The sequence below is a fragment of the Elephantulus edwardii genome, unplaced genomic scaffold, assembly GCF_000299155.1.
Source record: "Elephantulus edwardii isolate Elephantulus edwardi_28Jun2011 unplaced genomic scaffold, EleEdw1.0 scaffold00044, whole genome shotgun sequence".
In the NCBI taxonomy this organism is placed as follows: domain Eukaryota; kingdom Metazoa; phylum Chordata; class Mammalia; order Macroscelidea; family Macroscelididae; genus Elephantulus; species Elephantulus edwardii.
Window position 1 is genome coordinate 13082287 of NW_006399794.1, and position 12555 is coordinate 13094841.

The following is a 12555-nucleotide window of genomic DNA, read 5'->3' on the forward strand; positions in this document are numbered from 1 at the left end:
ACTCGATGGCACATAACAACACCACCACCAAGCTTCAGATTAGAATTTTGATGTTTAACCAGGTAGTTTAAACCTACCAGCCATTATTAGATTGGAAAAAGATGATGTGGTCTGCTTTTTGTAAAGATTTAGAAATCCTATGGAAAGTTTTAGAAATCCTATGGAAAGTCCTGCTCTGTCCTGTAGGATTGGTTAGAGTTAAAATGATTCAGTGGCATTGGATTTTTTTGTTTTTTTTCAATTTTAATGTCTGTAATAGTCTCTTTAACTAGGATATGTATGATTTTGTTAAAAATTTCTCAGAAAAAGGTTTTGGATAAGGGGCTCACTATGGAGGCAGCAGCAGAGGCGGCGGAGACATGTGAGCCCGGGTTCTGCGGCTGGGCTCTTGGGCCCCGCTAGCTCGCTGCCAGGGTCATACCACCTAGGCTGGCGCTCAGGGAAGCAGCCAGGTCTTGGCTGAAATAATAGGACACCTGGAGTATCTGGCACTCGTGGAATTTGGCAGCCGTGAAGCTGTGGCACGACTTGAGAAAGCCATTGCCTTTGCTGACCTGCTCCAAGGCGTGGACAGGGTGGAGCCCATGGAGTCGGTGTTGGAGGAAGGATGCTTATACCTTAGGTCTGATGACGTGATAGAAGCCAACTGTACTCAAATACTACAAAACTGCCATCAGATTGTGGAAGAGTATTTTGTGACCCCCTCCAGGTAATACATCTCTAGCAAAACTGGATGAGTCAGAGCCTTCTCAAGTGGCTGAGTAGCGATTCCAAGAAGGAAGTGAATACCCAGCAGCAAGCATCACTTCTTTAGTCAGCTGACAAAAATGGATGCATTAGATGTTTTAGTAACTGACTCCGAAGGCAAAACTAGGTTTGATGTGGTTAAAGGGAAGAATTCCTGTTGCTTGTGAAGTAAAAAGCCTTGTGTGCTTTGGAGGAAACAAAGACCATGCTCACTTACAGACCTGTTAAGCTGGACCTTTTTTACCGCCCCCTGCAAAACAGCTTATATCTTAAGCATCCTTTTTCTGATTATGTAACTGGTAAAATGGGGCCTTTTGATCACTATATGACAACTGGAGTTCAGATTTTAAGTTTTCTTTCTTTAACCTGAGTAGCAGTTAGAAGTCTAAAGACTATTCAGAGTATACTCTGGTGACTCGATCAAGTGGAACTTAAGTTTCTTTTTCTGAAGAACGAATGCCTGTGACAAGGTAGGGCCACCCTCCAGCAGCAGCTCCTTTTAATTCTTCCCATTCCCTATCTTTAATGCTTCCTTTGCCTTTGAGGCAGCTTACAAGTTTGGCCTTAAATGATAAGGAAACCTTGAACTTGCCCTTGGGATTCAAAATCTCAATCCCATAAAAAAGCTCCACTTTCCTGTTAACTAGTATCTTTTAAAATCAGAATACCTGTTTGGTGCAGCCACACATGGACAACCATACAGGTGAATTACTAAGCATTTAAAATGTATTTCTCAAGAGATGGGCATCTCCAATGGGCATCTTAACAGATCAGCATCTCCATAGAAGGGTTACCCACAAAGATGGCACTGATATCTTTCCATAATCGGGGGTGGGAAATATACAGCTTGTTTCTGAACCAAAACCACAAACTCAGCAGTTTAGAATATTTCATTGCTAATATGGCCCTGGTAGAAATGATGTCTTTTTTTGTTTTTGTTTTTCCTTAAAAAAAAAAATTTCCTAAGACTAAAAAAAAGTTGAGCTTTCCTTTCTCATCATCAGTAGGAGATACTTAAAATATTTATATTAATTGTTTCTTTTAGCAGAGACTTCTGATTTGTTGCTATTTTTTTTATACCAAGAGATACTTTTAAAATTTTAAGTATAAAAATGTAATTATTAAACAGCAGCGCTGGGATTTATTCTGTAAACAAAATGTTCATTCAGACATATAAAAGCCAGCATCCTAATTCCTATCAGTAAGCTCTCCTTCTACTCAGTATTTTTTTTGACATTGGCTACCTGTCTTAACTATTCCATAATTCAAAAGCATCAGTTCTTCAGTCTGTCGTTTTCATTGTCAGAGTTTCAGAAGCACGTGAAAATTAAAAATATCATGGCTTAAGTCAGGCTAGATTGCCAAAAGAGCAAAAACAACTCTGTCTTAGAAGAGTACAGTAACAGTGCTCTTAAGAGATAGGGATGGTGAGATTTTGTCTTTTCTACTTGAGACATGTTCTAAGGAGGGAGTCAGTACTTGGAAGGAAGGATCATCTTGTTTGGAAAGGTAGAGGGTCAGAGAAGAGAGGAAGATCTTTTATCAAATTGATTGACAATTGGTACACAACAGAATATAAGGATAGTGCAGAACAGGTAAGGTTTCAGTTGTACATAAGGTGACTATCAGTTTAGGACACTTGACCTAACAAAACAACACCAACATAGTAACTATTTGATCTTAACTGTTAGGAAAATTTTAAAGTAAAAAAGAATGGTATAATGACAATTCATGTTATCTGTCTTCTAGCATTACTAGTAAGCGTTTTCCAAATTTATTTCTTTTTATAAGGCAGTTATTTGGTCCAAATATTTTAATGCAAATCTCAGAATTTTCTATAATTGATAAAAATTTTTAAAAATACATAGCAACAAAGTCATAATGAGATTAACAATAGCAGATATATTGTCAAGTGTTTTTTGACCTACTTAGTCATAGAGTACTTCTTTTTTAAATTCATACTTTTTATTATACTAAATTATTTACAAAATGCAAATAAATTGTTTTTCAGACCAGATTCTTTCAGTTACCCTTGCCACCACCCCCAGTTCATAGAGTACTTCTTAATAAGAGGTTTGGGTTATTTTTTTTTTAATTTATTATTTTGTGTGTGTGTACCATCAAATCAGATCTTACTGGCATAGGAAGAGATTGCCTCTCATCCAGTAAGAGGATCTGGTGGATTTGAACCATATATGCCTCTGGGATTGTAGTGCAGCTTCTTGCCATTAGGCTACCAGAGCTCCCTATAGGTTTGGGTTATTTTTAAATTAAATTTTTTAACATTTATACCATCATTCACTTTTAAAAATATTTCTCATATTTCAAAGATTTTATTTGCAGCATACAAATGGAGAGTAGTGCAAAATGCATCAAGTTTTATACAGTAAATATAGTTTGAATCTAATAGCTACCTCAGAAGCAAAGAGTGAAAAATTACTATTTTTCAAAAGCAATATAGTTGGATTCAACAAAGTTCATAAATTAAAAATTACTATTTTATTTAATATCCATTTCCTGAACAACATGCCTCTGGAAACTCTGTGAACTTTGCGTAATGACGATAGTTATAAAAAGGCTTCCGGTCTTTTGTTGATAAGATCACTATGAGTTGTGCTCAACTCAACAGCAATTAACAACAACAACATCATTCTGCTTCTATAGATTGCAAAAAGATTTCAGAAACAGATTAAACATTAAACTTAGAAATATGGTTTGGGACTTTACAAAACTTTGTAAAATATAACACTTTAAATTAAAGATAGTTTTGTACAGAAATAAACATAACCAACCACAGACAGAATGTGTTGTCAGGCTTAAATTTCTAAAGACATTTTCTACTTTGACTACTGTTTTCTTCCAAATCTTTTTTCCCCCTCTCTCCCACTGTTCATGGTTTATTTGGTGTTATAGTTGGTATAATAGACTGTTGCAATGCTTATATGTAGATCTTTACATTTTACATCACAATATCATAGTTGCATTGTAAATATACTGATAAATATACTACACAAAAATAAGATCTTTAGAACAATAATGTACAGGACATGCAATATTGGATTTGTACCATAGAGCACAGAATGTGACTAAAAAAGAACTTTTACTAAGCCAAAGTTATTTAACACAGTAAACACTCTAGTTTGAAGGGCAGCTACAGCATGTGCAACATTGGCAGTGGTGTCTGAGACGTGGTGGAATTCTTTTATACTAAAAGAATAGAAGTTTAGCACTACACAAGGTAAGTACCACCATCAGGACATATCTGTAGGGTTTTATGGACCATTCCTGTGTCCATCTTTAGGAAACGGATGTTTTTCCTATATTGTATTTTACTGCTTTAATCACAGACTGGATAAAAAGGACAACATGCACAGCTCCCAACTAAAATCCTTTAATAACCTAGAGATTGAAGTGGTACAACAGAAGACTAAAATGGCAGCTCTTTTTCGATTCCCGAAAGTGCCCGAAAAGGCGTCTTCCTCAGGAGTCATTGTCACCTTTAGGATGTCTGAGATTCCATTCTGCCCCAAGATGCAAGGAACATGAAGGAAGACATCATCTTCAATTCCATAAAGACCCTTAATCGTGGTGGAAATTGGATGTACCTGCCTAAGATTCTTCAAAGTACTTTCTGCCAAATCTGCCACAGACAGTCCAATGGCCCAGGAGATATCAGTTTGATCACTTCATAAGCACCGTCAGCCACCTGTTTGTGAACCTCTTTCCACTGTTCCTTCTCTGAATTGGTACCAGGGTGCAGATTTTTCAGAGACACACCAGCCACCTTCACTTGGCTCCATACAAGCACACTAGACTCTCCATGCTCTCTAAGGACCCAGCCATGATGACAGCTCAATGCATGAACTCCCAGCCTCTGCTCCATTAGGTAACAGAACCTCGCTGAATCCAGATTGCATCCACTGCCAATAACATATTTTTTTGGGAAAGCCACTGATCTTCCAAGCCACATAGGTAAGGATATCCACCCACTGGATTGATTAGCAACAGCAAGCAGCTTGTACTTTACAACATTGGGAATGATGAATTTAAAGATGTTAAACATTAGCTGGACCAAATTGGCTTTCCACCTTCTCCATGCTCCTGCTGTGATATAACCAGCTTGGAATTTGCAGTTACATCGTAGTCTTTGCCAGACAAAATTTTTGATGTTCCAAGGAAAAAGCTGCCATGTTGGAAATCCATCATCTTTCCCTTTAATTTGTCTTCCATGACATCAACAAGTGTAAGTTTATCTGCCATGCCCTTCATTAAAATAACTGATGGCACAGGCCATGCCAACAGCACCAACCCCAACAATTGTAATCTTATTCTGGGGGGGGGGTGTGTGTCCTGTTCTTCCTTAAGATTCTCAATCAGCTGATCCTTGAGAGTAGCTTTATGGGATTTGGATGAGGAAGGAACTGGGGAATGCACATCGGGCAGGCTTTGGCGGTGTGAGGCAGTGAAATCCTGACTGCTGTGGCTGCGGGACTCTGTTCCAAATCTTTAAGCATATGTTGTGCTCTCCTGTTAGATTATTGCTTTATTTTTTTCAAGGGTATTGCAAAAAAAGATGCTTAATTCTAGAAGTAGTTGTTAAAGTAGATGAATCTAAATTGTTTTGTTAAAAGTAGAAACTAATGCAATATGACAACTCATCATTATTTGATAATTTCAAACCAAATTCCTAAAATTTATAACCTGTTATTATTTTAAACCATATATTTGACAATCATAATTTGGTACCTGTAAAGTGTAAAAATAGAATAACTTAAAAAAAATTTTTCATTATGTCTTTACTGAATGCCTAAGGTTTTACTTCTAGATATATTACCTGTAATTGGAAAAATTTACCTTAAAATATGTTCTTAATTTTGTAACATGATTTTTTTTAAATTGAGAGTTTAATGAAAGTTTATAGAGAACTTGAATTTCTGTTCTTTCATTGTTGCACATTTTCCTCCCTGCTCCCCCTCCAGTCATAACTATTTTATGGAAAAATATTTATGAAGATACTTCTAAATTATTTTTTTCTGTCCAGATGTGAAGTATTTGTTACTTGCATCCACTCATAAATATTCATTTTGTCAACTCAGGAGTACCAGTAACTTTTTTGAACTTATCTAATAATGCTTTTGTTATAAGGCACCAAATGGTATATGAAAAAGTAAAAAATATCACCAGATTACTTATTTTTGTTACTGGTATGTTATGGTTTTTTTAAAAAAAGCTAATATTATTGTTAATTAACCATATTATATTCATTTTATCTTTACCTTTTGCTTTAGTTTTCCATATAGCAAAAAATAAAAAAAAATAATATAGTACATAATCTGTTAAGAATCATATCCAACCTTCAAAAATATCCTCTAAAAATAAATAAGAATAGAAAGTAAAAATTCATTTGATCTATAGTCTATTATCTGTCAATAGTCTCTATAGAAGGAGTGTGGGGGAGTTGCTTTCTAAACATGTTAAGGCACCTTTGTCAAATATTTATCAGGCAAAGTCATGGCTAAAGCAAAACTGAGAGCACCAGAATTTTACATTTTTTTCCTTCAAAGCTGACTGAGTTCTAAAATGGTCACGTCCATTTAAATATTTTTAGAATATTTCTCTTAGTCAACTGCTATCATCATTGATACATCATTTAAAGGAGACTCAGTGACTCACTGTAGGAGTCTGATCTTAATGCTAGGCTAGCATGTAGCCATGTCCCTGGCAGAAAGTAGGTCACAGAAGTCACAGATTCACACAGGTTTGGAGGACTGATGGGGAAGAATATATCTCTTTCCACAGCAGTGTCCATAAATAACAAAACTACATTTATGGCAGTGGTGACACTAGTTATCAGGTGTGAGTTTTGCTCTCTGACAGCGCATACATACAGTTACTTCAGAGTCAGGAACCCAGACAGTAAGCATGTTCATTACCAGATTGGATGTCTTCTCATTCTTGGAGAGTAAGTCAGTAACACACTTATTTATATAATTTATCCATTTTGATTTCTCAGTACAGTGGCAGCATAAATGGCAAGTGATTTTGTTGGTGTATTGATAAACCATCTGTTTCTTAGGTCTCTCTCATCTTTTATTCAATCAGTAGTCACGTTTTCCAGTGGTATAAAATGATGCCATACACAAGAATATCATTAAACATGAAAAATTGCCTCACTTTAGGCTTTTTCCTATACAACATAGTCAACACTCCTCCAGTAAGAAGTTGGCCAGCAGCTCCAAAACAGTTTTCACTATACTAATATATCTGGTGTTTGCTTCACTGTTTGCCAAGTAATCCACCATCTTTTCCTAACAGCCTGGCCCGGCGTAAGTGGCAGCAGCAAGGCTGAGAATTCTCTTTGGCCAGGGTACTGGGAACAGACTCTGCTCGCTTCCCTGCCCTGGCTTCTCATGGTGTGTGTAGTTGGTGGCCACGTCCAGCCAGTGGCCATGTATGACCAGTGGCCCTGTTCAGCTGGCACACCCGTCATTCACATTTATACAATTACTCATATTCTGTATTTCATTCATATACATTTTGTTTTATATAATCACTTCTGTACATTTTTAAATAAGAGTACCAATCAAAGTAATAATTTATAGTCCATTCCTAGAATACAATATCTCTAGGGTTGGAACCAGAGCATATTTATTTCATAGTTTTCCAAGTCATATGATACACTTGCCAAATTCCAACTTAAGGGTCCATTCCAGTAACTCCAGGGCTTAACAGTGACATTTTTAGCACTTTAATATTGATAGTTTTTATTTCATATGTAGGTTTGATTTCTTGTTACCTTTGCTGAACTTTTTTCTCCCTTAAATAAACAATCAGTTTAACATTTATTGAAAAATTACACTTTTTGGCTGTGAATTTCTGTGTTCCCTGGGGGCAGTGAAAGCAGTTGGCAAGGATTTCATTTTAGCTCTATAATTAATAACCTTGTGCAATTTTTGAAGGAAGTATTCAGATTAAAAAGGTAGTCAGTCTTGTTCAAATGTAGTTAGAAATATTGCAGCTTTTTCATTGTATCATCTGAGTAAGAATATATTTTAACTTTCATTTTTGCTTTTTCAGATACTGGTTTTGGCACAACGACTGGAGGAGCTTTTGGAACATCTGCATTTGGTTCCAGCAATAATACTGGAGGCTTATTTGGGAATTCACAGACCAAACCAGGTGGAGGCTTTATTTTTAACACAGAGGATTTATTTATAACTGATACAATACTTTATCTAGTGGGTCATTTTGTGTCTTTTTAACTTTTTTTTGCCCTTTGCTATATTACCAGGAGGATTATTTGGAACCAATTCATTTAGCCAACCAGCTACTTCGACAAGCACTGGCTTTGGTTTTGGCACATCAACAGGAACATCAAATAGTTTGTTTGGGACTGCAAGCACAGGAACCAGTCTCTTTTCATCCCAGAATAATGCCTTTGCACAAAATAAACCAACAGGATTTGGAAGTAAGTAGGACATTATTGGACTTTAGCCTGACACTTTCTTTGGTTTCCTTATTATATGTGTTCTTTTCCCATCTTCCTTTCCCATGAAATGGTGAAAACAGGAAATGTTAGAAAAATCAGTTGGAAAGTTTAATTGACTGAGAAGAAGGGAAAGTTACATGTCTATTCAAGAATGGAACTGTGAAAAGCACTACTATTTAAGGGATATGCAAGAGAGATGGTGTCTGATCAAGAATTGGGATGAAAAGTCAGGTCAAAATAGTATCACTGTTAAGGCAAGAGAATTTCAAGACAGCATTTGTTAAAGTTTACAATGTTTTGCTGTAGAAGTACCTTTTTCATCCTTCTGTCTCACATTTGATATGAGAATACTAGAGCAGGAGTTAACTTTGCTTTCATTGTCCTGATTATCTTGGTTGTTATGGTTGCTTAACCCCAGATGCTACTAATTGATCAAAGTTGTCCCATTTTTGAGAGAAGTTTTGAGTTACCTGTTTCCTCTCCAGTGATTTACATCTTTAGAAACTGGAGGGGGCAACTATAAATCCGGGGGCAACTATAAATCCATTCTAACTTGACAGCAAGGAGCTGTAGGAGTCTTAAATTTGGCCCAGGAATATTACTTGTGATAGTATTTGTAATTCTTTATGGCAGCCAATACTAGTTATAAAAATGTCCCCTATCAGCACAAGAATATGGGAGGATCAGTTGTTAACCAGATAATAGTGTTTTCCAAATGGAAGGTTGGTTGTTAATGAAAGAGTGAGATGTCCATTTACTTCAAACTATATTAGGACATACTTATAGAAAGATATATAAGAGTTTGTCAGTCAGAAATAACATTCTTCCTAACATGGTTATTAGAATGCAGTTTAATATTGGCAGATAACTTTATTAGTCACTGACATTTCTGGCACAGTATGTATAAACTATTTTTATCCTACTTTAAGAACTATTCTTTAGCTAACAGTTGTTAATTTTTTTTTGGACTAATTTTTTAGAACTTATTTATATAAGGATAACTAAACTCACTAATTCCTATAAATTAACAATGCTTAGTGATTTTTCTAAAGAAAAGTTTTTTGAGTGAAAATTTATCCCGATTACCTTAGTATTTATTTTTTTTTTACCTTAGTATTTTGAGTGTGTAAAATCACACAAGTAAATAAAATACTCTGTAGTCTTTCTTGAATTTCATTGTGGCCAGATGTTCTCAGAAAGACAAGTTGATGTAATATCTAGTTGTATCAAGGAAAGGAGGAGATAAAATTTATGATGAAACAAAGTGTTTCTTTTGTCTTTCAAGGATGCCTAGAAAAGTTTTCATGGAAACTTAGTTCACTAAAGGATTCCGATTCTGTCTCACTTAAATGTTCTGAATGTAGATGTGTTATCTATCGATATGAAATATGTGTTTGAATGTACTTACCAGGGAGATTATGAGATAAAAACGTTGTTAGTGTTGCTCTCATGCAACTCAATTCTAGCAGGAATAAATAAATTTTTTTCTGGCTACACTTCTCTATTTATTTTATAGATTTTGGAACAAGTACTAGCAGTGGAGGGCTTTTTGGAACTACAAATACCACCTCTAACCCTTTTGGTAGCACATCAGGCTCTCTTTTTGGGCCAAGTAGTTTTACAGCTGCACCTACTGGGACTACCATTAAATTCAATGTAAGTATTTTCTTCTCATTTTTGTGGCATATGTCTGTATTCTACGTCTGTATTTCTCTGAAGGATGAATTTTAAAAATTGATCATATATCCATTTATGAATAAATTACCTCTACTTTTCCTGAAAAAATGCTAAGAAAACAAAATCTGCAGTTATTTAACAGGAAAGAAGGGTTGTGAAACATAAATCTAAATCATGATTGATAGTTGACTTATCCTTAACTTACTCAAATTTGTATTCACAAATTGAATTTGAATTTACAGTCATAATTTCACCTCTGGAAAGATCAGCACTTCAGTCTGCTTTGTAAACTACTCAAATCACAACAATTTTGTTTTAGAAAAGAAAAATTGAAAGAGAAAAAAATAGAGATTGGCAGAACTTTTTATAAAACTTTCTATTTTATTTGATTGAAATTACTTTTTCTCCCCTCTTGTTGTGTACTGTCGAATCAGAAACAACTGGCACAGGAGAAGATTCCCCCTCCTTCTCCAGAGGAACATCTGGTGGATTTGAACTGCACGCCTTTGGGGCCTTTGTGATTGCAGTGCAGCTTCTTGCCACTAGGCCACCAGAGCTCCCTAGGCTTCCAATTTCTTAAATGCAACAGTGGTAATATAGCAGGCATTACAAAGCATAATAGCAGGTAGAACTGGAGATTTAAGTGTATTTTCTGGGTATATTGGGTAACACTTTTTTTAAAAAAAATTTTATTTTATGTGTGTGTGTGTGTGTGTGTGTGTGTGTGTGTGTGTGTGTGTGTACCGTCAAATCAGATCTGACTGGTACCGAAGGAGATTGTTCCTCCTTCTCCAGCAGAGCATCTGGTGGGTAACATTTTCCTTATGCATATAATATTAAGCATATTTTAGCAGATAATTTAATGCCCTTGGGTTTGTGATAATATTGTAACTTAATTTGACTTTATTCACATAACTCTGATACAGGGTAAGATCAAAAATGCAATACATTTGTACAAATGTTCCTAAAAGTATATCTTAAATAAAACCATTCATTGCCATCAAATCAGAATCAACTTATAGCTGACTCTCTGTTGAATTTCCCAGACTATAAATCTCATGAGAGGGATTGCTTCTCTTTCTCCTCAGGATCTAACTGTTGATGGATTCATACCACCTTAGAGGTGTGAATTTTGGCTTAGTTGCACAGCTCCGCCTGGACTACACCACCAGAGCTCGCTAAAATAAAAGACTAGAAAGATTGAGGAATTTTGTTTGTATGAATAGGAATATAAAACTTCTGACTTTCAAATTTACCATTATTGGTTTTTTTTTCAGCCTCCAACTGGTACAGATACTATGGTCAAAGGTGGAGTTAGCACTAATATCAGCACCAAGCACCAGTGTATTACTGCTATGAAAGAATATGAATGCAAGTCATTAGAGGTCAGTAAAATGCAACAGACTTTTTTTTTTAAATTAATTTTAATGAAAGTTTACAGACTTTGTATTTCCATTCATTCATTGTTGCACTTTTTTACCTGTCCAACATTCCCTTCCCAGTTTGCTCTTCTCTTTGAAAAAGAAAAATCTTTCATTGTTAAACACTCCCTCCCCCCAAGTCCACTCCACTATGCAGCTGTCGTTTTGAAAAGTAAAAGAAAAATTCTTTCATTGTTTCAATCCCTCCCCCCAAGTCCACTCCATTATGCAGCCTTCCTTCTGGACTCCTGTCATGACAATAATACCCCAAAGAAACCATAACTGCCATCCAGGTGGATATATGCACACACATGTTTATTGTGGCTTTTGTTCACAATGGCAGAGAGTTGGAAACAACCTAAGGTGCCCATCAGCAAACGAATGGATAGAGAAGCTGTGGTATAGTCACACAATGGAATACTAAACTTCATTGAAAAACCAGGAACTCATGAAACATACAAAATGATGACCCTGGAGGACATTATACTGAGTGAAAGATCTCAGTCACTAAAGGACAAATACTGCATAGTGCCACTGTTGTAAAATGTGACTGACATCGGGGTTGGAAGGAGACTGAGAAAGATAGGATAAGTTACATATACTGCTTTGAAGCAGATGAGGGAGAGAACTGGAATAGACTTTTAACATTCTAACCTTATTTATTAGTAAATGACTTTAAAAATATTTAATTATTCTTAATGTTAGGGAGTTTATATAAAAAAATTCTAACACAATCAAAATTATTTAAGATCTTAATGTAGGCTTGATAACTATTTTTTACATAGGATCATATCCAGGGCAATTCAGGTCATATGTATAGATGTAGTATTACTAAGCTATTCTTCTGTTTGGATGTTGGACATAACTACAATGGACAATGTGTATGTGTGTGCCATTTGTTCTTAGCAGATTTATAATTATTGAGATACAATCCAGAGTATTGCAAAATCATAAATAGGCTTATTACTCAAGTTCTCACTAAGTGAATACATATATGTAACACAGATCCATAAACAGAACATTAGCAATAACCCAGACATTGTCTTTGAATCCACTTAGTCACAGTGCTCTTGTACAAAAAGCAAAGGCCACAAGGGGATGGCCACGTCTGATTCCTACCAATTTCATTAAGAGGACTGTTCTGTCTACAGCATTTGGTAACAGACCAATTACCTTGAGGTCAGACATGTCTCCCACACTTCCTGTCTCTTTCAACTCATC

General features: G+C 35.7%; 1 protein-coding gene and 2 pseudogenes across 1 annotated transcript in view; 2 read left to right on the top strand and 1 right to left on the bottom strand.

Moving 5' to 3' along the window:
- The window catches only part of NUP98 (nucleoporin 98kDa), a 137108-nt gene that overhangs the window by 33821 nt on the left and 90732 nt on the right, over positions 1-12555 (top strand). The window contains exons 3-6 of the mRNA XM_006885718.1: positions 7825-7926; positions 8039-8215; positions 9753-9892; positions 11191-11298. Of these exons, the coding sequence (XP_006885780.1) occupies positions 7825-7926; positions 8039-8215; positions 9753-9892; positions 11191-11298 (527 nt within the window). The remainder of the gene's footprint in view (positions 1-7824; positions 7927-8038; positions 8216-9752; positions 9893-11190; positions 11299-12555) is intronic.
- LOC102863337 lies at positions 360-765 on the top strand (annotated as a pseudogene).
- Positions 4089-7049, bottom strand: LOC102863747 (annotated as a pseudogene).